This window comes from Coregonus lavaretus (assembly GCF_964263955.1).
Source record: "Coregonus lavaretus genome assembly, chromosome: 8".
In the NCBI taxonomy this organism is placed as follows: Eukaryota; Metazoa; Chordata; class Actinopteri; order Salmoniformes; family Salmonidae; genus Coregonus; species Coregonus lavaretus.
Window position 1 is genome coordinate 39,555,313 of NC_139995.1, and position 26,397 is coordinate 39,581,709.

The 26,397-nt window shown below is 44.1% G+C and overlaps 2 protein-coding genes across 5 annotated transcripts; both read right to left on the reverse strand.

Moving 5' to 3' along the window:
* Positions 1 to 6,125: 6,125 nt before the first annotated feature.
* On the reverse strand, positions 6,126 to 12,609 carry hdhd3 (haloacid dehalogenase-like hydrolase domain containing 3). Of its 4 annotated transcripts, none has more exons than XM_084166956.1 (3): positions 12,546 to 12,609; positions 7,043 to 7,380; positions 6,126 to 6,808 (listed from the first exon to the last, which is right to left on the reverse strand). In XM_084166956.1, the coding sequence occupies exons 2-3, from the start codon at positions 7,373 to 7,375 to the stop codon at positions 6,413 to 6,415; spliced, it is 729 nt and encodes a 242-aa protein (XP_084023082.1). In that variant the 5' UTR covers positions 7,376 to 7,380; positions 12,546 to 12,609; the 3' UTR covers positions 6,126 to 6,412. The 4 variants fall into 4 exon arrangements, with proteins under 4 accessions (XP_084023082.1, XP_084023079.1, XP_084023080.1 ...); XM_084166953.1 differs by having other exon boundaries at positions 12,464 to 12,591; XM_084166954.1 differs by having other exon boundaries at positions 7,043 to 7,411; positions 12,464 to 12,589.
* An 828-nt stretch (positions 12,610 to 13,437) lies between these two features.
* Positions 13,438 to 20,329, reverse strand: trub2 (TruB pseudouridine (psi) synthase family member 2). The gene is made up of 8 exons (XM_084166957.1): positions 20,051 to 20,329; positions 19,054 to 19,191; positions 18,819 to 18,893; positions 18,597 to 18,658; positions 18,375 to 18,456; positions 18,195 to 18,267; positions 17,803 to 17,939; positions 13,438 to 14,041 (listed from the first exon to the last, which is right to left on the reverse strand). Exons 1-8 carry the CDS (start codon positions 20,166 to 20,168, stop codon positions 13,698 to 13,700), a joined length of 1,029 nt encoding a protein of 342 aa, XP_084023083.1. The 5' UTR covers positions 20,169 to 20,329; the 3' UTR covers positions 13,438 to 13,697.
* Positions 20,330 to 26,397: the final 6,068 nt, after the last annotated feature.

Here is a 26,397-nt window from a genome sequence, read left to right on the forward strand (position 1 = left end):
GTTTCATTTTAAAAGGCTAATTGATCATTAGAAAACCCTTTTGCAATTATGTTAGCACAGCTGAAAACTGTTGTGCTGATGAAAGAAGCAATGAAACTGGCCTTCTTGAGACTAGTTGAGTATCTGGAGCATCAGCAATTGTGGGTTTGATTATAGGCTTAAAATGGCCAGAAACAAAGAACTTTCTTCTGAAACTCGTCAGTCTATTCTTGTTCTGAGAAATTAAGGCTATTCCATGCGAGAAATTGCCAAGAAACTGAAGATCTCGTACAATGCTGTGTACTACTCCCTTCACAGAACAGCGCAGCTTCATTTAATAGTACCCGCAAAACACCAGTCTCAACGTCAACAGTGAAGAGGCGACTCCGGGATGCTGACCTTCTAGGCAGAGTTGCAAAGAAAAAGCCATATCTCAGACTGCCCATCTTAATCTTTTATTTTTATTGGCCAGTCTGAGATATGGCTTTTTCTTTGCAACTCTGCCTAGAAGGTCAGCATCCCGGAGTCGCCTCTTCACTGTTGACATTGAGACTGGTGTTTTGCGGGTACTATTTAATGAAGCTGCCAGTTGAGGACCTGTGAGGCGTCTGTTTCTCAAACTAGACACTCTAATGTATTTGTCCTCTTGCTCAGTTGTGCACCGGGGCCTCCCACTCCTCTTTGTGCTGTTCTGTGAAGGGAGTAGTACACAGCGTTGTACGAGATCTTCAGTTTCTTGGCAATTTCTCACATGGAATAGCCTTCATTTCTCAGAACAAGAATAGACTGACGAGTTTCAGAAGAAAGTTATTTGTTTCTGGCCATTTTGAGCCTGTAATTAAACCCACAATTGCTGATGCTCCAGATACTTAACTAGTCTCAAGTAGGCCCGTTTTATTGCTTCTTTAATCAGCACAACAGTTTTCAGCTGTGCTAACATAATTGCAAAAGGGTTTTCTAATGATCAATTAGCCTTTTAAAATGATAAACTTGGATTAGCAAACACAACGCGCCATTGGAACACAGGACTGATAGTTGCTGATGTCACTTCCTCCGAAGCTGCATCCCCTCCTTGTTCGGGTAGGCTTCGGCATTCGTCGTCACCGGCCTACTTGCCACTGCCGCTCCATATCTCATCATTCCATTTGTCTTGTCACTTTTTATTATTATTTTGTCCTCTGCTTTCCCTGTGGTATTAGGTATCCCTTGGTTAGCACTCCACAACCCCACCTTCTCATGGCCACAGAGGGTTCTCACAGGGTGGTCGCGAGAGTGTCAGGGTAGGTGTCTAGGTGTTTCCGTTGGTGCAACCACGGTGGAAAGTCCAGATAGTACCTCCACCGTGCGCATTCCCCCCGAATACCTCGATTTGGCGCACACGTTTTCAAAGACGCAGGCTACCAAGTTACCACCTCATCGGGCAGGGTATTGCGCGATAAACCTCCGGGGTAGACGCTATAATTCCAGGAGTCATGTGTACCCCTGTCGCAGACTGAAACGGCGGCTATGGAAACATACGTCACCGAGTCCCTGCGCCAGGGGTATATACGTCCCTCCATTTCACCCGCCTCCTCGGGTTTCTTCTTTGTGAAGAAGAAAGACGGCGGTCTGCACCCTTGCATTGATTATCGACCACTGAACAAGGAGACGATCAGGTTTAGTTATCCTCTCCCCCTAATTCCGTCAGTGATCGAGTCAATGCATGGGGCGCGCTTCTTCACCAAATTAGATCTCAGGAGTGCGTACTACCTGGTGCGTGTTCGGGAGGGGGATGAGTGGAAGACAGCATTCAGCACAACCAAGGGGCATTATGAATACCTGGTGATGCCCTACGGTTTGATGAATGCTCCATCCATCTTCCAGTCCTTTGTGAACTAGGTGTTTCGGGACATGCTTGGTCGCGGAGTAGTGGTCTACATCGATGACATTCTGGTGTATTCCGCTACGCGTACCGAGCATGTGTCCCTGGTTTGCAAAGTGCTGTTGGAAAATTGCCTTTATGCCAAGGCAGAGAAGTGTATGTTTTTCCAGCAGTCCGTCTCTTCCTCGGATACCGCATTACCACCTCAGGGGTGGAGATGGAGGGGGATCGCATTTCAGCCGTGCGTAATTGGCCGACTCCCACCACGGTTAAGGAGGTGCAGCGCTTTCTGGGCTTTGCCAACTACTATCGGAGGTTTATCCGGGGCTTTGGCAAGGTCGCAGCTCCCATTACATCTCTGTTGAAGGGTGGGCCGTCCCAGCTCCGCTGGTCTGCTGAGGCTGACCTGGCCTTCAGGAAACTGAGGGGTCTGTTCACCTCAGCCCCGGTACTGGTCCACCCCGATCCATCACTACCGTTCGTAGTGGAGGTGGATGCGTCCGAGGTAGGGATAGGCGCTGTCCTATCTCAACGCTCGGGCACGCCACCCAAGCTCTGCCCCTGTGCCTTCTTCTCTAAGAAGCTCAGCCCGGCGGAGCAGAACTACGACGTTGGTGATCGGGAGCTGTTGGCTGTTGTCCGAGCTTTGACCGTGTGGAGGTATTGGCTCGAGGGGGCAAAACACCCTTTCCTCATCTGGACAGACCACCGTAACCTGGAGTACATCCAGGCAGCGAGGAGGCTGAATCCTCGCCAGGCCAGGTGGGCCCTATTCTTCACCCGGTTCGATTTTACACTGTCATACATCCCAGGTACGAAGAACGTGAATGCAGACGCATTGTCACGGCTGTATGACACAGAGGAGAGGCCCAGAGACAACACCCCCATACTCCCGGCTTCCTGTATTGTGGCGCCGGTAGTATGGGCGATGGACGCGGATATAGAGCAGGCATTATGCACAGATCCATCTCCACCTCAGTGTCCCAGAGTAAGGCACCTAGGCACTTCCCAGCGAGTAAGTTACAACCTTTACCAATTCCACAACGACCATGGTCTCATCTAAGTGTTGATTTCCTGACTGATCTTCCCCTCTCCCAAGGTAACACCACCATCCTGGTTGTTGTGGACCGCTTTTCCAAGGCTTGCCGCCTCCTTCCACTGCCCGGTCTCCCCACGTCCCTGCAAACTGCGGAAGCCCTGTTTACACACGTCTTCCAGCACTACGGGGTACCAGAGGATATAGTGTCTGACCGAGGTCCCCAGTTCACATCCAAGGTCTGGAAGGCGTTCATGGAACGTCTGGGGGTCTAGGTCAGCCTGACCTCTGGATTCCACCCCGAGTCTAATGGGCAGGTGGAACGGGTAAATCAGGATGTGGGTAGGTTCCTGCGGTCCTACTGCCAGGACCGGCCGGGGGAGTGGTTGGTGTTCTTGCCATGGGCCAAATGTGCCCAGAACTCTCTCCAGCACTCCTCCACTAACCACATTTCAATGTGTGTTGGGTTACCAACCGGTTCTGGCACCGTGGCACCAGAGCCAGTCCGAGGCTCCTGCGGTGGATGACTGGTTTTGGCGTGCGGAGGAGACGTGGAACGCTGCCCACGTCCACCTCCAACGCGCTGTGCGTCGTCAGAAGGCCAACGCTGACCGCCACCGCAGTGAGGACCCGGTCTTCGTACCGGGTGATCGGGTCTGGCTCTCGACCCGGAATCTGCCCCTCCGCCTGCCCTGCCGGAAGCTGAGCCCGCGGTTTGTGGGGTCATTTAAAGTCCTGAGGAGAATCAACGAGGTCACCTATAGGTTATTACTTCCCCCCGATTACCGTATTAACACCTCGTTTCATGTGTCTCTCCTCAGGCCGGTGGTGGCTGGTCCGCTCCAGGAGTCTGAGGTGCGGGAGGTCCCTCCGCCTCCTCTGGACATCGAGGGGGCCCCGGCGTACTCCGTCTGTTCCATCCTGGATTCGAGGTGTCGGTGGGGGAGGGGTAAGGTCCGGAGGAACGGTGCTGGGTCCCAGTGAGGGATATCCTCGATCCCTCCCTGTTTCGGGATTTCCACCGTCACCATCCGGCTCGCCCTGCTCCGCGTCCTCCTGGCTGTCCCCGAGGCTGGGGTCGGCGCACTGCCGCTCCATATCTCATCATTCCATTTGTCTTGTCATTAGTACATGTATAAGTGTTCCATCTGCCCCCCTTGTCCTTGTGGGTGATTGTTATTTGTGAGTTGAGTGTAGCTCGGTTGAGCTACCCGTATCTTGTATTTCCGGGGATATTGTTCCCCATGAGCCTGTATTTTGTTGACGCTATCCAGCGTAACTGTGTCCTACGGAATAAACTCTGTATTCAGTGATTTACCCTCCTGCGCCTGACTCCTTCAAATCACACTCTCACAGCTGATAATGGGCCTCTGTACGCCTATGTAGATATTCCAATAAAAATCAGCCGTTTCCAGCTACAATAGCCATTTACAACATTAACAATGTCTACACTGTATTTCTGATCAATTTGATGTTAATTTAATGGACAAAAAATGCTTTTCTTTCGAAAACAAGGACATTTCTAAGTGCCCCCAAACTTTTGAATGGTAGTGTATGTATATATAATATATAGACCTGAGGCATACAATATATTAGTATAGTCTATGTGTCTTATTGCCCATTGATCCACATATTTCATTATTGTGATTGTGTTCCCCATACTCTATATAATATATATATGTTTATAGATATGTGTTGTGTATTTGATGTATTGATGCAGTGCTCACCCCCTGCTAAAATAAAGGTTAAATAAAATAAGTAATCGTAAACAGGGGTTCTAACAGATTTTTTTCCCACAATAGTGATAGAGAGTACCATGACCTGTGGGAGCAAACTTCAAAAATGCCACATTTGTCCTCCATCCCCCACTCATTCAAATGTAGGAACTGGCTTCTCCAGTCTGACCCCACTGCTGTCTCTGGCTACACACCCACCCCGCCCGGCCATCTAGAGGTCTGAAGGTTAGTACCTTTTATGTAGGGAAGCAATTGATCCATCATGTATGACATTCCTGGGAGTGTGTAAACTTAATATTTTATTACCATAGCATTTTAGTATGTTCTCTATAGTTATGTACTTGGAAATGTATCAATTGACCAATTCGGCCACTTGGGTACATTTGGGAAAACTTGTGAGGGACACCTGGGAGACTTGATACAAAATATTATGTAGAGCTCTCATTCTTCAATGTATCAGTCTGAAACTTTGCACACACACTGCTACCCTCTTGTGGACAACATCTAAATTACACCCAGATTCGTAGGTCATTGAATGGCTTTTCTTTTGCATTTCAAAGATGATGCAAAAAAATAAATGAAAACGCATGTTTTTTTGTTTGTTTTATCTTTTACCAGATCTAATGTGTTATGTTCGCCTACATTAATTTCACATTTCCACAAACTTCGAAGTGTTTCCTTTCAAATAGTATCAAGAATATGCAAATCCTTGCTTCAGGTCCTGAGCTACAGGCAGTTTGGGTATGTCATTTTAGGCGGAAAATGAAATCAAGGTCCGGATCCTTAAGAGGTTGTTCTTAACTGACTTGCCTAGTTAAATAAAGGTTAAATAAATAAATAAAAATGTAACTCCTGAATCAACACTAAAAATGTTACACTAGGTAACACTGGACAATTTGCTGTGTAACAAAAGAGCTCTACTATGATGAAAGACCAACACCTCATCAAATAATTCATGCCTTTTAGGCCAAAACTACACAACAATGAAAATAGGCTTAAGATGGATAGCGGTAGTGCTTTTCACTGGGTTGGACTGAATGGCGTGACAGACCACCCATGCAAACAAATAAAGACTGCTTCCTGCCCTTAGGGTGGATGCACTTTGGAGTGCTTCTCTCAATCATGTGCAGCCAGTCATAGCTTTTTATGTCAGATAACGGTTTTGACTGGATGGGATGCAGCTAATGTCAGGAGAGACTTTTCGTAGCAGGTTTGGAGAACTTACGCAGCAGGTTAGGATAATTAATGTAGCAGGTTAGGAGAATTAGGTTAAGGTTAGGAAAATAGTTAGGGTTAGCTGAAATGCAAAAATTCTCCCTGATGCGACTCCAACATGCAACTTTTGACGTCAATTTACATTAGCTGCATCCCATCTAGCCATGACCATAAATTACCGGCCCGATTCCTCCTTGTCTGGTCTCAGCTCAAGTGAGCTGAAATCTAATGCTGTATTTAAAAGATCTATTCATTTCCAAGAGAGGAGGTTTAAGTGGTAGAAGAATGTAGCACTGGCTGCAGAACATGCATTTTTATTTATTGAACATAATCCAATGATTGGAGGGTGTCACAACTTGACATAAAGCATATTGGCGAAATAAATTATGAAAACGTTAGATAAATGATATGTACATCTTTAGATAATCTAAAAAAGTTCATTGCATATGTTAATAGTTTTAAGGGCTAGTCTCACTGCCATAGATTGTAAGGCTGGGATTTTTCTTTTTTATACGTTAATGTCAAGTGCAGTGAAATGTTGGCACAGTGCGGTTTGTTTGAGTTTACTTGTGTAATAGATAACATTTAGTCCATATCTTGCTGGAGACGTGCAGGTAGCTCCTCCAGGGTCTTTAATCGATGCTGTGGGGGAACATCAGGGTATTTATCCCTGCCCTGTCTGTCCAACAAGTACCCATGGAGGCCCAGCGACCGAGAGGTCACGTAGTCATAGACATAATGGTCCCCAATGTGAGCTACACTCGCGGCTGTTACGCCACATTTCTCTAGTGCCTGGTGGAAGATTGCTGGGTCAGGCTTGGCTATCCCGGCCTCCTCTGAGGTGAGCAGGAAGCTGAAGTGAGACAGCAAGCCACAGCCTCGTAGAATCCCCTCCAGGCGATTGTCGAAGTTGGACACCACACCCTGCTTCAGTCCCAGGGAGGAGATGCTCTCCAGGGTCTTCGCTGAGTCTGGAAATACCTTAGGACGGAAGATACAGGCTATTCATTTCACAATGTGGCACAATTGTTCAATTGATAGATATTGAGGATGGTTTACAATAAACAAATGTTAATGAATGCATGTAGGTATACATGATAATTTTGCTCAATCATAATATCACATTTTTGGAGATGTTACATGAATTACACAACATACTGTGATGCTGACAAAAACCATTTCTGAATGACAGTACAATTACTATAATCCCCTCACCTCCCAGTTATCAGGGCTGCAGAAACCATGATACAAGTTGTGGGCCAGTGTGTCCAGTAGGGCTGCGTCCTGTACTCTACACTGGGAGAAGGTGTCCCGGACCACCCCCATCCACCAGGCCTTCCCCCCCAGGCCCTGGGCCGTACCGTAGTTGGGGTAGAGTTTGGAGTACTGGCGGAAGGACTGGTGGAAGGCAGCCTCTACCTCTGTAGGGTTAAGACTGAAACCTGCTGTTCGTTTGGCCTCCTGGCAGTACTGCTCCCCGACAGACCTGTGCACCTTCAGCAGGGTCTCTTTCACATCCCACAGCACCCAGCGCAGTGGCACACGCATCACACCTGCCACAGAAATCCACAAATCCACATGCATCTCATGTTGTAGATGTAGCGGAGATGGAGGAAATCGGGAAAATTATGAAAATGGGTAGGCTACCTTCACTGCATTGACAAACAATAAAATTCCACAAAATAGCTAAGGCTGCAAAATAAAGCACAAAAAAGCTCTGGAAGGTGCAAAGTTCAGATACTGTTTTATTTCTAACTGAATGATCCCACAGTGATATTCACAGATTTCTTTGTTAGCTGTTCAATGATAACAACACGTAGTGGTGCCTGGAGAAGTGAGTATACTCGAATTGAGAAAAATGTAATCCCAAACAGCCTGCCCGATGAAGGAAAGGTGCCCTGTGTGAAAATGTCTATGAGAAACAGTGACGTACACTCTGAATTACCTACAATTATAAACCCAAACTGTACTGTCCAAGTAGGCCTACTAGTGAAATAGATAAATGAGGCTGTCAACTGAGGCAGAAATTTGCAGGTTTCTGATTTGTAAAAAATGTTTCAGGTTTTCACTCTCAGTCACACTTTTCTAATAGAAAAAACAACAAAATTGGATGTTCTATGTCCATAACAATGCTTAAACCACATCAGGAGACCACTTTAAGGTCTGGGAATTGTATTCTTTGTTGTGTAGTTACCGTTTAATTTAAGTGTAAGGCACCTAGCACTGCTGTTTGGTTAGCAGTGTTTCTGTAGCACATGACATGAGATGTTGTTTACAAAACAAATGGCCACTGGATTGATGCAAATAATCATGATATAATTCTTCCAGGTAGGCAAAGACTGACTACTTTGTAGCTAGTTAACATTTAATTGAGAAGGTTTTTGGGAAAGCCTTTCCATCTACCAGAAGACGGTTAGGTCTATCATTAGCATCGCTATATTTTTCCTGTTCCTTACATTTTACTTCATGACATATTATGAGGCATGTCTTGCCTTGCTTCATAGTAGCCTATAGCCAAAATCCCACCATAAAAACGTGGAGACAATTATTTTATAAAGACTTCCTCATATACGTTCTCCTGTTCTATTGGTTTTCTTTAAACTTTCTTTCATTGTCTAGCAGCCAAAGGCATGATCCTAGTCATATTAGCAACCCATGATAGTTGTTCAGTGGAGGCTGCTGAGGGGAGGACGGCTCATAATAATTGCTGGAACGGAGCAAATGGAATGGCATCAAGCACATGGAAACCATGTGTTTGATGTATTTGATCCCATTCCACTAATTCCGCTCCATCCATTACCACAAGCCCGTCCTCCCCAATTAAGGTACCACCAACCTCCTGTGTAGTTGTTGCATCTTTAGAGCTCCCCTCTTTCTAAATTTCTATCTCTGTCTATGAAACTGCTTGCATGTGCAGGTGGTGCACATTTTAGAATGGTGTTTTCATGTAAATTGCATTTTGGAACATTGGCATGTAGGCCTACGCCATGTGCACAATGCTGCACCTAAAATGTGAAGAAATAATTGTTCATCAACATTTTAAGCTAAACATTCTGATATGTTCCATTAACCTTATTCATTGACATGGCATATACCTCCACTAGACCACTACACTAGGCTACTTTGAAACGCATCGTGGGGATTAAGAAGTGAGTATATGCAATGCCCATTGAAAAATAATCTGATGTATACCCTCCACTACATCACTGACAACACGTATAGTGGCAGGTGTACAGAGACTGCTTGCATTACACACGTTATTACACGCTGACGTTCGTCATGGTGTATACTTTTTAACCATGAAACAAATACAATTGTATTTGTCACATGCGTTGTAAACAACAGACTAACAGTGAAATGCTTCCTTCCGGGCCCTTCCCAACAATGCAGAGAGAAAACAAAGATAAATAATAGCGAAATAATAACAAGATGAATAAATACACAATGAGTAACGATAACTTGGCTATATACACGGGGTACCAGTACCGAGTCCATGTGCAAGGGTATGAGGTAGTTGAGGTAGATATGTATTTATAGCAGTGGGGAACCGTGAGGGCCTTCTAGGCCTTCAGATAAATGTATATATTTTTTAATTTCTCTCATCTTTACAATAATTTTTATGATCTTCTGATTTCATCTCTTCAGTTTGTGTTGGAAAGAGAAAGGTAATACTGAAGAGAAAAAAATATCAGGATTTTTCTTTGGTGGTCTCTGGGTAGAGAACTCTAGCTAGCACAGCCAGCCATTGGCTAGGCCTTCAGAAGCTGGACAGAATTCCTCTGCCATTCACCTGTATTAGAGCAGAATTGTGGAGTGACAGTGGAATGAAACATTCACATTTTGATTTGCAATGGGTGGGACACAGTGCTTAATTTGTAAATTAATTTGTAAAACAAAAAGTGAGCGCTAGAGTGGGGTGACCGACCTGGGGAGTTCTGAGGTAGCGGAACGCATGAGAAAAAAAAAATCACATTTAGAATAAAGCATTGCATGCATATCATCGCATTTGCGTAGTGGCACTTATTGAAGTTGCACATATGGGGAACATTTTTAGTAGCCTAGGGTCCACAAACATGTAAATGTTGGCCTTTTATAAACGCTTTCATGCAATTCTACGTCATTTACATGACTCTTTTTTAATACCGCACAAATTATCGAAATGCCAGGCTACTTTGACACTGACAAATTGATAATCTGAGATCAATAAAAACGACAACGTCTTGAATCCATCAATAGCCTAGGCCTAGGTGTGAGGAGACATATAGGCCTAGGTGTGAGGAGACATATTGTAGGCTATATGAGGAGGAAATTATAGTCCTAAAAATGCTTTCCAGTTTCACTGACTCACCCAATGATGCGCAGCTCACTCGCTGGTGATGGCCGATGTGCTCGTGCCAAAAGCCAATCTCTCTCTTATCAAATATTTTGGTAGCCTACAGCATAGTCTTCTCTTTTCAGCAGGAGCCATTTACTTTCCAAACTGTGTTTCCCCTCGATTGTATTTGAAATATGGCGAAATGCCTGTTTTGTCTGGGTGCTGTTGTTTCTCAGACAGATTTGCAGCGCGTTCCCGACTGTAGGCTATTCCTTGTTATTGGGATACAATCCACAGCTATTGATCCTCTGTCGCTAAATTATAGGCCTTCTCGTGTTGTAGTAGGCTATTCTGAATTATTTCATTTATTTCTGAACAGACAGCAGTAATTCTATAACTTTGGCAAATGTATTTAAATGTATCAGGGGTCCTGCAGTTCGTTCAGAACCCTTCGTGTGGCTATGATTCTATAAGGAAATAAATGATGAAGTGCAACACTGGAGAGATGAGAGTTGCAGGCTCATGTCTATCAGAGTAGAGATAGGGAGCGAGATCATAGAACGTGAATCTCATTCTAGTTATGGGAGACATAATGATGGGCTTCTCACACAGCCAACGCCAAGCGTAAAGTGGTTATCCCACTGGCTATAGGGTGAACGCACCAATTTGTGAGTCGCTCTGGCTAAGAGCGTCTGCTAAATGACGTTAATGTGCCCTTGAGCAAGGCACTTAACCCTAATTGCTCCTGTAAGTCGCTCTGGATAAGAGCGTCTGCTAAATGACTAAAATGTAAATGTAAAATGTAAATGTAAATGTCTCAAACATAGGTTAATTACAATGTTGCGCAAACCATAAACCCGGGCCAGCCCAACCCAAATCAACTCTTAGAATATTAGGCCCGGGCTTAAAATTAACTTTTCACATTACGTTTTTTTGTGAGGGCAGGAGAATTAACTAAGAGGCAACTCGAATGAACTTTGATCGCGGTTATTCTAATTTTTACATTGCAAAAAGTGCCAATTATTTTTCATGCCAGGAGAGGTACTGGATCCGGCCAAATAGGTTCCAGAACAAAACAGTTCAAAACTGAGAGGTTTAAGCACTGGTGGGACCGTAAAAAAAAAAAAAAGTGACAATACTGTGCAACTGTTGCCCGCAATTCGGCGTTCCTACATTTGGGCATTCCTGCACCCCCCTCGAGCACCCCATTGGTTCCTGCAAAGGACACAGTCTATCAGTTTCCCCCCGCCTCATGCTAGCACAGCAGGCGGGAGGCTGCAACACCGTGTGCTAGCTAACTAACTTGCTAATTAACGACACCGTGTGCAAGCTTGCTAGTTAGCTAACTAGCACATGGTATCTCATCCGCCTCACGCCTGCTGTGTACTGGAGCAAACCGTGCCCAACAGGCGGGGGTGAAGGACACTGTCTACCGGTCATCACCGCCTGGGGCGACACAGTGTACTAGCTAGCTTGATAGTTAGCGACACCATGTGCTTGCTAGTTGGCTTGCTAGCACACAGTGTCACTCCCGCCTACTATGTACCGGAGTCCTCCTTAGGACTAGCTGGCTAAGCTAGCACACAGTGTCCTTAAACTTTAGATGACAAAGTGTAATGAGCCTGATAAAATAACTGGTTTGTTAATTTCATTTTGGAAATTAAATGGTTGTGCTTTTGTATTGTTAGGATTTTATGTGGCCTAATAAAGTAAATAGGCTGAGTATTCTTCAACATTATTTGATGCTGTGTGTGACTGCTGTCAGTCGTGCCTATTGACCAAAACTGGCTCTTCTTCAGTGCATGGAGTGCACAGGTATTACGGTCGCTATCCTTTCAGCACCAAGAGCATGTTACCTCTGATGTGACACTTGTTGTCCCTATTGGTGATAGTGTTGTTAGGCTACTATAGGTTGTGTAAACAGTGTGTTTTTTGTTTTGCTGGTCGCATTATTGTATGCTGTGTGTCACATGTTGTGTCCATACCGGTTCTGTCTCTGTGTGTGCTGCAACCCGAAGCGCGGCCAGGCCTGTTTGATTAAATCCCCCTTCACTAGAATGGTCCGACTCCAGAATATATAATGTCGGGCGCAATAAATTATGCTATGTTTTCTGTTATTTTCTTGATTTTTGAGATTGATACAACGTATTGGAAGATTTTTGGTCCCTCTGAAGGCCTAGGTCCTATAGTCACGGTTCGCCACTGACTTATAGGTAGGGATAAAGTGACTAAGCAACAGGATAGGTAAACAGTAGCAGCAGCTTGTGACATCGGAGTTAAATTATATGTAATGGAAGATAACCGAAGGGTGTGTATCGTACCTGATCACTCTCGACGCTACAATCAAAGACTCAAGAAGGTTTAGTTACCAGTATCTTTGTTACAATGTAACAACAAACGTACGCTTAATGGCAGCCGCAGCACTGAACGTCGGTCGGTCCTACAGTGCAGCACTACAAATATCCCCACCGAATCTCTTGCACAGAAGGGTTCCATTTGAGTCCTGCACTCAAACAACATGTAGCCTACAGTGTAATGTTTGTTGTGTTGATCCTTTGCATAAATGTATTATAATCCTGAGGATGGACACAAAGTTACAGGACGTTCAAAATAGATTGTAGAGAATTCATTCTGAATTGTGACAAATAACTTTTATTTGTATGCCATCTAATGTTGGGATAGCCCAAGATGTATTTACATGAGCCTGTCTTAAGGTTCAAGGACCTTGTCTGTTATTTTAGAGGTAGACTGGATCGATTCTCAATTGCGATACGGTTCTAGAAACATAAAGCCCTTTACCTTAATATAACCTCAAAATAATTTCACAAATGCAAAATATGCACTTACTGTACACTGTTTTAACCGGCTTTATCACAGTTGCAGCCGACAGTATTTTTCAGTGACAACATTTCTAGTGGCCTTTTTCCACTACACACACAGGTGTTCAGAGCACGATAGATAACTAATTAGCACAGGTGGTCTTCCTCTGTCTTCCATAAACATGCGCTGTAACATGGAGATATGGCCGTGTGGGAACACTAACCCTAAAAAAGTGTATCAATTTAACATTTTTGTTTTTTAAACTTATTGCTTGCTGATATGAAAGATAAGGTCCTTATGTTTCCAAAACTGTACTGCAAGCGATGCGTGTTAACGTCAGGGCTCTTTAACAAAACCCAGTGCAGAAGACGCCTTCGCCCAATGACTTATGTGTAATGTAATGGAACGGAGTGTTTCTTAGAACTAAGAATACTTATTAGCTTATTTCCCCCTACACATTTTTGAGATGATCACATCATTTGGAATATATTTTAATTTAAAAGAGCAGACATTGACTGATACAAACATGAGGTCATACATTTTACATTGGCATAAAGAAAGCAGAGACATTGCACATCACCAGTCTTTCCAACAGCCAATTCTTCATTAGCCTAGGCTCCAGGCTTCACACTCAAAGGTGAGGTGAAAGGCTGTGGCAGAGGCTACATCTTCATTGACTAAAACCAGTCTGTTTTGAGGCTGGTGTAGCTTTCGAGGATATCTATTCCAAGGACATCAAGAGCCAAATGCTTTTGAGGTCAATACAGAGTGTAACCGGTGGGAATCACCAGTGACCGCTGCTTCTTCCACCATCTCCTGTCTTTGACTGGCTGTTCCTGTATCCTTCCCTGGCTGTGTGCACTTGGCTTTTCTAGCCTTTCTGGAAGAGCGGTACTGTTGGATGGCCTGTATGACATCTGGGGAAGTCCAGTGTTGTTTGGTCAAGGCGTGCTGTAGGGTGAAGGGTCCGTCTCGAGTGCGGCGCACTCCCTTACATATGGCCGTGCTGCGGAGCTCCAAACCCATTTCATGCAGGATTCTGCACAGGTACCGCTGGGTTTCATTCAAACACTGCACCTCTGTGAGAGGGAGATAACAGGTTTATGAAATGTAGCAAACTGAATTAGCAAGTTTCTAGTTTTATTCGTTGTATGTACGGGATACGCATGGTATACATTGTCCAACGAAATGCTTACTTGCAGGTTCCTTCTCGACAATGGAATAACAATATGAAATAGTAAAAAAATAAGAATATGAATATAAAGACAATGGCAGTAGAATAGAATAAACATTTTAGCATACAGTACCTTCGGAAAGTATTTCAGACCCCTTGACTTTTTCCACATTGTTACATTACAGACTTATACTACAATTGATTAAATGTTTATTTTCCCTCATCAATCTACACACACAATACCCCACAATGACAAAGCAAAAACAGGTTTTTATAAATTTTTGCAAATATTACATTTACATAAGTATTCAGACCCTTTACTCAGTACTTTGCTGAAGCACCTTTGGCAGCGATTACAGCCTAGAGTCTTCTTAGGTATGACGCTACAAGCTTGGCACACCTATATTTGGGGAGTTTCTCCCATTCCTCTCTGCAGAACATCTCAAGCTCTGTCAGGTTGGATGGGGAGCATTGCTGCACAGCTATTTTCAGGTCTCTCCAGAGATGTTCGATAGGGTTCAAGTCCGGGCTCTGGCTGGGCCACTAAAGGACATTCAGAGACTTGTCCCGAAGCCACTCCTGCGTTGCTTGGCTGTGTACTTAGGGTCGTTGTCCTATTGAAAGGTGAACCTTCGCCCCAGTCTGAGGTCCTGAGCACTCTGGAGCAGGTTTTCATCAAGGATCTCTCTGTACTTTGCTCCGTTCATCTTTGCCTCGATCCTGACTAGTCTCCCAGTCCCTGCCGCTGAAAACATCCCCACAGCATGATGCTGCCACCACAATGCTTCACCGTAGGGATGGTGCCAGGTTTCCTCCAGACGTGACGCTTGGCATTCAGGCCAAAGAGTTCAATCTTGGTTTCATCAGACCAGAGAATCTTGTTTCTCATGGTCAGAGTCTTTAGGTGCATTTTGGTAAACTCCAAGCGGGCTGTCATGTGCCTTTTACTGAGGAGTGGCTTCCGTCTGGCCACTCTACCATAAAGGCCTGATTGGTGGAGTGCTGCAGAGATGGTTGTCCTTCTGGAAGGTTCTCCCATCTCCACAGAGGAACTCTAGAGCTCTGTCAGAGTGACCATTGGGTTCTTGGTCACCTCCCTGACCAAGGCCCTTCACCACCGATTGCTCAGTTTGGCCGGACGGGCAGCTCTAGAAAGAGTCTAGGTGGTTCCAAACTTCTTCCATTTAAGAATGATGGAGGCCACTGTGTTCTTGTGGACCTTCAATGCAGCAGACATTTTTTGGTACCCTTCCCCAGATCTGTGCCTCGACACAATCCTATCTCAGAGCATTGAATTGAGCACTGGGCAATTCCACGGTAACAAGGGCTTATAAGTAAGCATTTCACTGTAAGGTCTACACCTGTTGTATTCGGCGCGTGTGACGAATAAAATTTGATTTGATTTTAATATTTATACATGTATTGGGGAAGGGGGGACAATTTTATAAATTAAATTGCGCACTGGGCAATTCCACGATAATAGAATAATACTGTATTTCAAACAAAAACCAATGATTGCAAAGTTAAACAAGCCATACAACTCTATGCACAATAACTACTTTTAACAATTTATACCAACAATTTTACAAAAGCACCTTTACTTTAAAAACACTGCAGATGCTAAGTTTGGTAACAGAATGACGGCACAAACAGCACAAACCGTTATTCTGTTACCAAACTTTGCATTTGCACTGTTCAAGTACATTTTATTTTGTAAAATGTTCAGTATAAATTGTTAAAAGTAGTTATTGTGCATAGAGTTGTATGCTTTAACTTTACAATCATTGGTTTTTGTTTGGCATACATTTTAAAGTGAAAAATCGGAGTCTCAGTGTCACTCTTACCGTGGAATTGCCCCTCTATTCAAGAATACCTGATACATACAGTGGGGGAAAAAAGTATTTAGTCAGCCACCAATTGTGCAAGTTCTCCCACTTAAAAAGATGAGAGAGGCCTGTAATTTTCATCATAGGTACACGTCAACTATGACAGACAAATTGAGAGAAAAAAAATCCTGAAAATCACATTGTAGGATTTTTAATGAATTTATTTGCAAATTATGGTGGAAAATAAGTATTTGGTCACCTACAAACAAGCAAGGTTTCTGGCTCTCACAGACCTGTAACTTCTTCTTTAAGAGGCTCCTCTGTCCTCCATTCGTTACCTGTATTAATGGCACCTGTTTGAACTTGTTATCAGTATAAAAGACACCTGTCCATAAACTCAAACAGTCACACTCCAAACTCCACTATGGCCAAGACCAAAGAGCTGTCAAAGGACACCAGAAACAAAATTGTAGACCTGCACCAGGCTGGGAAGACTGAATCTGCAATAGGTAAGCAGCTTGGTTTGAAGAAATCAACTGTGGGAGCAATTATTAGGAAATGGAAGACATACAAGACCACTGATAATCTCCCTCGATCTGGAGCTCCATGCAAGATCTCACCCCGTGGGGTCAAAATGATCACAAGAACGGTGAGCAAAAATCCCAGAACCACACGGGGGGACCTAGCGAATGACCTGCAGAGAGCTGGGACCAAAGTCACAAAGCCTACCATCAGTAACACACTACGCCGCCAGGGACTCAAATCCTGCAGTGCCAGACGTGTCCCCCTGCTTAAGCCAGTACATGTCCAGGCCTGTCTGAAGTTTGCTAGAGTGCATTTGGATGATCCAGAAGAGGATTGGGAGAATGTCATATGGTCAGATGAAACCAAAATAGAACTTTTTGGTAAAAACTCAACTCGTCGTGTTTGGAGGACAAAGAATGCTGAGTTGCATCCAAAGAACACCATACCTACTGTGAAGCATGAGGGTGGAAACATCATGCTTTGGGGCTGTTTTTCTGCAAAGGGACCAGGACGACTGATCCGTGTAAAGGAAAGAATGAATGGGGCCATGTATCGTGAGATTTTGAGTGAAAACCTCCTTCCATCAGCAAGGGCATTGAAGATGAAACGTGGCTGGGTCTTTCAGCATGACAATGATCCCAAACACACCGCCCGGGCAACGAAGGAGTGGCTTCGTAAGAAGCATTTCAAGGTCCTGGAGTGGCCTAGCCAGTCTCCAGATCTCAACCCCATAGAAAATCTTTGGAGGGAGTTGAAAGTCCGTGTTGCCCAGCGACAGCCCCAAAACATCACTGCTCTAGAGGAGATCTGCATGGAGGAATGGGCCAAAATACCAGCAACAGTGTGTGAAAACCTTGTGAAGACTTACAGAAAACGTTTGACCTGTGTCATTGCCAACAAAGGGTATATAACAAAGTATTGAGAAACTTTTGTTATTGACCAAATACTTATTTTCCACCATAATTTGCAAATAAATTCATTAAAAATCCTACAATGTGATTTTCTGGATTTTCTTTTCTCATTTTGTCTGTCATAGTTGACGTGTACCTATGATGAAAATTACAGGCCTCTCATCTTTTTAAGTGGGAGAACTTGCACAATTGGTGGCTGACTAAATACTTTTTCCCCCCACTGTATCTAATGCAATGAGGTGTCTGTTGCAGTTCATCAGTTAGAAAGAGCCATGTGCCAAGTCCTATTGCATGCGAGTGTGTCCCTGCGTCTTTGTGTGTACTGTAACTATGTGTGTGAGCAAGAGTCTATCTAGCAGGGTGTTGTACAGTACAGGTGAAACTGGACGTGGTAATATATTTACCCAAGGTAAAATGGGGTGGTTGGAAGTGCAATAAACGCAGGCCTGTCATGATAGGGGGAGACTTCCCGTCGGGACGCAGTTCCCCCTTCACAGCCAGCTCATAGGCCTCCTGGGTGCTCATGTCCACCTTAGAGTACCTGCCAGAACAAACAGTTATCCTACACTGCTCCACACACTGGGTATAGCAAAAATAACAAATACGCTTGCGCTGGCACTGACAACTGACAGGCACTTATATCACAGCATTAGTTTGGTAAGTAATGGGGTTGAATTGGTACAGGTCATGGGAATGCTCTAATTGCAATTTGCCTTGGCTCAGTGAGTAGATAAAGTAAGGTGAACAGAGAGGGATAAGAGGTGGACCACAGAACTAGAATGAATGGTGGACGTACGTGAGCAGGGCCTTCTGATTGGATCCTTGCATCATGGCCAGGACTCTCTCCAGCTTGTCCCGTGTGATGTGATCTGGAAGGCACGTCAAGGGTTGTTACACAGTCAAGATAATGTTTTATAGATTCTGTATTTATTTCAGTAAGGTGCAAGGCAAAAAAAGAAAGCGCTGATGTACCTACCATATGTGGTCCTCTCTATGAGGCGGCCTGTGTGAGAGAAATTATCTGTGGCCATCCCGAATTCACCTTCCAATGTATAATCCTGAATAAATTACCAAAAGTTGAACAAGAAATGCATCATGGCAATCTCAGTATTCTATCACAACGATCCCATATGGATTTTCCACATCCAATAAACTGCATGCTCTTTTACTTGTAACATAAATAGAGATGAACGCTTACTCTAGTGACATGAGATCTGTAGAGATCAGTCAGAGCCTTGTTTGCCTGGCCAACACCTAGAACTGAGGAGAAACAGATGCCATGGTGATGTAATGATCAAACATCACATGAAAGGTGAAAACTTAATCAGTGCAGTAATGCAGGCCCGATGTGGTTCAAATGAGCAAATCCCTCAGCAAAATATATTTTTTGTAATTTGGAGGACATGACAGAAAGTCCCACCTAGAACTCCAGAGGAGAATATGTCCAGTCGATGTCCCACTCCTACTCCTATGTGCTGGAACTCAGGTCCACACACTGATAAGAAAACAGTAACAGTTATTGAATTCACACAAATCCAGCATCATTACGATATGGAGAGCCTCACCTTTAAAATACAGTGAAACGCACTTATAGGTTGTGTAAGGGCCGGGTCATGAAAGACTTGGAAGTGATTGTACAGTGAATCTGAACATACCCAGAGGGTGATGAGCCAGAGCTGGGACAGAGGCTGCAGACAGGATGAGCTCATTTGAACCCTCAGCCACAACACTGGTGGGCTCAGCCAGGAACTGGACCCTCTGACGAGGGGCTGGAGGAGGGGCAGCATTTATCCCTTTGGAGAGAGAGAGTGCATCAACATCATCATCATCGGTCCCGTATGACTCAGTTAGTAGAGCATGGCGCTTGCAATGCCAGGGTTGTGGGTTCGATTCCCACGGGGGACCAGTACGAAAACATTTATGAAAATGTATGCTCTCTCGCTACTGTAAGTCGCTCTGGATAAGAGTGTCTGCTAAATGACTAGAAATGTAAGATTTAAAATCATTCTCTAATTTCCTTCAACTGCATTGCTGTGAATGAACTGGACAGGTGACAGGAAATCCCGTGCAGTCTTTCTTGTCAAGTCTGGTCAGGTGGTAAACCCATAAGGTAATAACAGCTGAAGCAATTCATCTAGTCTGATTTCCACTGGAAAGTATTGTTTACCCAACTTTTTAGAAAGCCGGTAGGTAATGGTATATTCTGAATTATGAGAGGATCCACTTTATTTTGTCGATTTTTTGGAAGATTGAAATCTGAATTTTTAAAAAACAATTCACACAAAAAAAACGTTACCTCGGTTACGAACTCAACCATATATACTACTAAAAATGACCGGTTGTCTAAAATGTCGGGTAAACAATACTTTCCTGTGAATAATTTGTCTCAAATTTCGAGCAGCTGACGGACAAACCGCACAGACAACAGGTAAAGTTAGCGTAAGTTTAAATGTAATTTTATTCAACATTCTGGCATTTAAGGAAAATTTCCTCGATTTTGCAGGCATTATTTCCAGGCTGTATATACCAATTAATTGTGTATTACAGCCTGATTAATCAGACTACAATTAAGCATGCACTTATCAAAACAACAACATGAGGGATTATGTTGCAATTGCAGTGCAAAAGTAAAGGCTAGTGTCAGTACAGTACCTTTGAGCAGGTTTGTCTCGACGGTATCCCGGACGAGTTTCCAGTGGACACCGGGGGGTTTGTAAATGGAAAACAATCCTTCTAGTTTATGAAACACGCGAACAGATGACGTCGTCATGACGCTAGATCTCAATATATCTCGTCCAGCATTTCTTACCCATAAACTGTGTAAAATAACGGCGTTACTTCGTCAAATTTCACATAAACGCAGTTCCAACATGTCAATATTTCGCATCTCGACAATGTCAACATGTGCAACTATTGCGCACGCGCAGATGTGAGTTACATATTCCAGAACACTGCCACCTAACGAGCTGGAGTATTTATCTAAACCTAAACCCAAATAAAGAAATGTTCTATTAATGTTTTCAATATAATAGAATAAAACTTTTTTGTCCATCCAGAATGGAAATTTTTCTTTGGCATCACCTTCCATTAAAAGGATCACACACACATACATTCTCACACCGTAAACCAGTCATGTTGCATACAGTCTTGGTCAAAAGTTTTGAGAATGACACAAATACTAATTTTCACAAAGTCTGCTGCCTCAGTTTTGATGATGGCAATTTGGATATACTCCAGAATGTCATGAAGAGTGATCAGATGAATTGCAATTAATTGCAAAGTCCCTCTTTGCCATGAAAATGAACTTAATCCCCAAAAAACATTTCCACTGCATTTCAGCCCTGCCACAAAAGGACCAGCTGCCATCATGTCAGTGATTCTCTCGTTAACACAGGTGAGAGTGTTGACGAGGATAAGGCTGGAGATCACTCTGTCATGCTGATTGAGTTAGAATAACAGACTGGAAGCTTTAAAAGGAGGGTGGTGCTTGAAATCATTGTTCTTCCTCTGTTAACCATGGTTACCTGCAAGGAAACACGTGCCGTCATCATTGCTTTGCACAAAAAGGGCTTCACAGGCAAGGATATTGCTGCTTGTAAGATTGCACCTAAATCAACCATTTATCGGATCATCAAGAACTTCAAGGAGAGAGGTTCAATTGTTGTGAAGAAGGCGTCAGGGCGCCCAAGAAAGGCTCATGTGTCTCCTAAAGTTGATTCAGCTGCGGGATCGGGGCACCACCAGTGCAGAGCTTGCTCAGGAATGGCAGCAGGCAGGTGTGAGTGCATCTGCACGTACAGTGAGGCGAAGACTTTTGGAGGATGGCCTGGTGTCAAGAAGGGCAGCAAAGAAGCCACTTCTCTCCAGGAAAAACATCAGGGACAGACTGATATTCAGCAAAAGGTACAAGGATTGGACTGCTGAGGACTGGGGTAAAGTCATTTTCTCTGATGAATCCCCTTTACGATTGTTTGGGGCATCCGGAAAACACCTTGTCCGGAGAAGACAAGGTGAGCGCTACCATCAGTCCTGTGTCATGCCAACAGTAAAGCATCCTGAGACCATTCATGTGTGGGGTTGCTTCTCAGCCAAGGGAGTGGGCTCACTCACAATTTTGCCTAAGAACACAGCCATGAATAAAGAATGGTACCAACACATCCTCCAAGAGCAACTTCTCCCAACCATCCAAGAACAGTTTGGTGACGATCAATGCCTTTTCCAGCATGATGGAGCACCTTGCCATAAGGAAAAAGTGATAACTAAGTGGCTCGGGGAACAAAACATCGACATTTTGGGTCCATGGCCAGGAAACTCCCCAGACCTTAATCCCATTGAGAACTTGAGGTCGATCCTCAAGAGGCAGGTGGACAAATAAAACCCCACAAATTCGGACAAACTCCAAGCATTGATTATGCAAGAATGGGCTGCCATCAGTCAGGATGTGGCCCCGAAGTTAATTGACAGCATGCCATGGCGGATTGCAGAGGTCTTGAAAAATAAGGGTCAACACTGCAAATATTGACTCTTTGCATAAACTTAATGTAATTGTCAATAAAAGCCTTTGACACTCATGGGATGCTTGTAATTATACTTCAGTATACCATAGTAACATCTGACAAAAATATATCATAACACTGAAGCAGCGAACTTTGTGAAGACCAATACTTGTGTCATTCTCAAAACTTTTGACCACGACTGTACACTGAAAACATAGAGGACATTGATACATTCACTCACAACTGACTGCTGTCCCAACTGCAATGGATAGATAAGTACATATACTGATACAATTTACTTTTCATTTAGTAGTTCAACAGCACAAGGAACGAATGAATGTTTGGAACATGTTCTTCTTGGCCATGGGCATTCTGAAGTGCCGGCCAGAGGGAAGCCTCTCCAATTGAGGGTGTAGAGGGTGGGAGGGGTCGCCAACAAAAGCCAGTGCCTTCTTTTTGGTTGCCTTGTGGAACAGACTGCTCAAATGTGCCTGTGGTCGACCAATTACTTTGCTGGCTGTGTTTACTATTCTGCTCAGTTTGCTTTTGCTCCTCACGCTCAGATTACCATACCAGACTGTCATATTGAACGTGAGGATGCTCTCCACCAAGCTGCTGTACACCCTCTCCAGAACATCCTGGCTGACCCCAAACCCCTTCAATTTCCTGATCAAAAACAGGCGCTGGCTTGCTTACAGTTGGCATTCTCTGTAAAACTCAGCTTGTTATCAATTTGTGTCCCTAGGTATTTGAAACACTCAACCACCTCCACTGGTTGGTCGTTCAGAGAGAGTGGTTGGGACATTGGCAAGTTGTTGCCATTGATGATGAGCTCCTTTGTCTTTTCCACATTGATGTGGAGGGCACTTGACCTGCACCATTCTTGAAGGTTGTTGGTCTGTTTAAAATAGCTGTCCCCATCTGACGTAGCATCTTTAAAAAAGAGTCCCACCAGAGCCATGTCATCCACCTTCCTGAAAAGGCTCACATTGTTTCCTTGGATCTTCATCTCATTAGTGTAGATAGAGAACAACAACGGTGAAAGGACACACCCATGGGGCGCCCCTGCATTCAGGGTCAGTTCATCAGAGAGGGCCCCATTCATGAGGACCCTCTGCGGGCGGTCAGTTAAAAAGTCCTTGATCCAACCTGTGAGGCCTCCGTTTACGTTCAGGTCCAGTAGTCGTTTCAGGAGTGTGTGTATTTGCACTGTATTGAAAGCTGAACTAAAATCAATAAATAAAATGTGTTCATACGATTTTGCATGTTGAAGGTGACTAGCCACCATGTTCACCAAGGTCAGGGTAGCATCCTCAGTCCCCCACTGTGAACTGACCCTGAATGCAGGGGCGCCCCAGGGGTGTGTCCTTTCACAGTTGTTGTTCTCTATCTACACTAATGAGATGAAAATCCAAGGAAACAATGTGAGCCTTTTCAGGTAGGCGGATGACATGGCTCTGGTGGGACTCTTTTTTAAAGATGTTACGTCAAATGGGGACAGCTATTTTAAACAGACCAACAACCTTCAAGAATGGTGCAGGTCAAGTGCCCCCCACATCAATGTGGAAAAGACAAAGGAGCTGATCATCAATGGCAACAACTTGCCAATGTCCCAACCACTCTCTCTGAACGACCAACCAGTAACGGGTCCAGTTGATCTGCTATGGACAGGGTAAGGTGCTTACTAACAACCCTTTCCATACATTTGGCCAGAAGGGGTGTGAGGGCCACAGGTCGAAAGTCATTTGGTGATTTGGTCCCTGACTTCTTAGGCACCAGTACAATGATCGACACCTTCCAGGAGTTTGGCACTGTACAGGTGCTCAGCAGGAGTTGAAACAGTCGTGTGAAGACTCCCTTGAGCTGGTTGGCGCAGACCTTCAGTACTTTGCCCTGTAGTCCGTCTGGTCCGGTGCTTTGTGTGGCTTAATATGTGACAAGCATGAGGCCACCTCGTTCTCTGTTATCTGGACAGGAGAGGATTTGGGGATGTTCTCACATATTTGTTTACATTCATCTTTAAAATCGACGGTGTCAAATCTTCCATAAAAACAGTTAAGGTCGTTTACAAAGGATGAACAGTCTGACATTTTATCGTTCTCTCTTTTCCTTTCTCTTCCCATCATTGCATTAAGCCCCTCCCATGCTTGTCTTGGATTGGCTGTACAGAACCTCTGCTCCACTTTATCCTTGAAGTCCTTTTTAGCGTTCTACATTTTTTACCTGAATTCATTTTCTTTCTCCTTTACAGCATCAGTATCTCCTTTCAGGAACGCAAACTTCCTTTCATTGAGGCACATTTTCAAGTCCTTAGACACCCAGGGCTTGCTGTTGGGAAATACTCAGACAGTTTTTGTGTTAATGACAGTATCCTCACAGAACTGGATGCATGATGTGATGCTGTCTGTCAACTCGTGGGGATCCCTGCACGAGTCAAAGAACACCTCCCAGTCTGTGACGTCGAAGCAATCCTTGAGCTCCTCCCTACTCTCCTCTGTCCATACCTGAATGGATTTCTCTACAGGTTTTCCGCGTTTCACCTGCTGCCTGTATCTCGGTAGGAGATGGATAACGTTAGGGTCTGATTTCCCGATGGGTGCTCTGCACACTGCCTTGTATGCGCATCTACATTGCCATAACACTGGTCCCAGGATGCGAGTTGGACAGGTATTTGTATTTGTATTTATTAGGGATCCCCATTAGCTGCTGCCAAGGCAACAGCTACTCTTCCTGGGGTCCAAACATATTAAAGCACTTACATTACATATAAAACAAAATATAAAACAGTACATCATATGACATTATTACACCACTACCTATCTACAATACAAAATGTTTAATACTACCATACAACAATATCACAATGTGTGCGTATGCATGTGTCTACACCCTTGTGTGTGTCTCTTCACGGTCCCCGTTATTCCATAAGTTTGTTTTAACCTGTTTTTTAAAGCTGATTCTACTGCTTGCATCAGTTACCTGATGTGGAATAGAGTTCCATATAGTCATGGCTCTATGTAGTACTGTGCGCCTCCCATAGTCTGTTCTGGACTTGGGGACTGTGAAGAGACCTCTGGTGGCATGTCTTGTGGGGTATGCATGGGTGTCTGAGCTGTGTGCCAGTATTCCAAACAGACAGCTCTGTACATTCAGCTTGTCAACACCTCTTACAAAAACAAGCAGTGATGAAGTCAATCTCTCTTCCACTCTGAGCCAGGAGAGACTGACATGCATGTCATTAATGTTAGCTCTCCGTGTACTTTTAAGGGCCAGCCGTGCTGCCCTGTTCTGAGCCAACTGCAATTTTCCCAAGTCCCTCTTTGTGGCACCTGACCACACTACTGAACCAGTCTAGGTGCGACAAAACTAGGGCCTGTAGGACCTGCCTTGTTGATTGTGTTGTTAAGAAGGCAGAGCAGCGCCTAATTATGGACATACTTTTCCCCATCTTAGCTACTGTTGTATCAATATGCTTTGACCATGACAGTCTACAATCCAGGGTTACTCCAAGCAGTTTAGACACCTCAACTTGCTCAATTTCCACATTATTTATTACGAGATGTAGTTGAGGTTTAGGGTTTAGTGAATGATTTGACCCAAACACAATGCTTTTAGTTTTGGAAATATTCAGGACTAACTTATTACTTGCCACCCATTCCGAAACTAACTGAAACTCTGTTGCAGAGTGGGGAGGTGCGCGGAGAGGGAGAGCGTATTAAAATTCCCAAGCACAAATACTGTCTGGTCAGCTGGTCATGAAAGCGCAGCATTGAAACAGTCTGTAATCCTGTTCGCAGCTTCCTTGTTGTTAGGTCCAGGCACATAGACTAGAATAATAGTAATCTGTCCAAACTCACGTGGTAGATAGAATGGCCTGAATGATACAACGAGAATCTCATAATCTCTGGTGCACACTTGTTCAATCACATTACACTGTGTGGCCCAAGTATTATCTACAAAGATACATAGCCCCCCACCTATTGATTTCTGTGATGTTGTTTTGTCTCGATCTGCTCTATTAACAGTGTATCCATCAATGTTCACATCAATATTGTCCTGCTTGAGCCACATTTCTGTAAAGCAGATTAAATTACTTCTCCTAAAATCCAATTCAAATGTAGCCCTTGCTGCTAACTCATCCAGTTTATTATTTAGTGACCGCACATTTAACAGGGCTTCCCAGCCTCAGTAGTCTGTTCCTAACACAACCTCTTGAGCCTCGCTTCGTCTTAGTTTCCCTTTTTGACTTTGTAGAACAACCATCAGGCAAGGAAATGTTGATTTTGAGAGTGTGAGCTTTATCTCGGAAAGAGAGCAGAAAGTGATTGTAAAATGTTCTGCATATTACAGCGATTAGGATTAAGAAGGTCACACGCCACGTCCAATCCACTTTCAAATTTGCGACGCACTTGGATTGAGACAAAACGAAACAAAATTGAACGATACAACCAGGGGCGCAACTTTTGGTTTTAGAAGTGGGGGGACATAATTTTTTAATTTTTT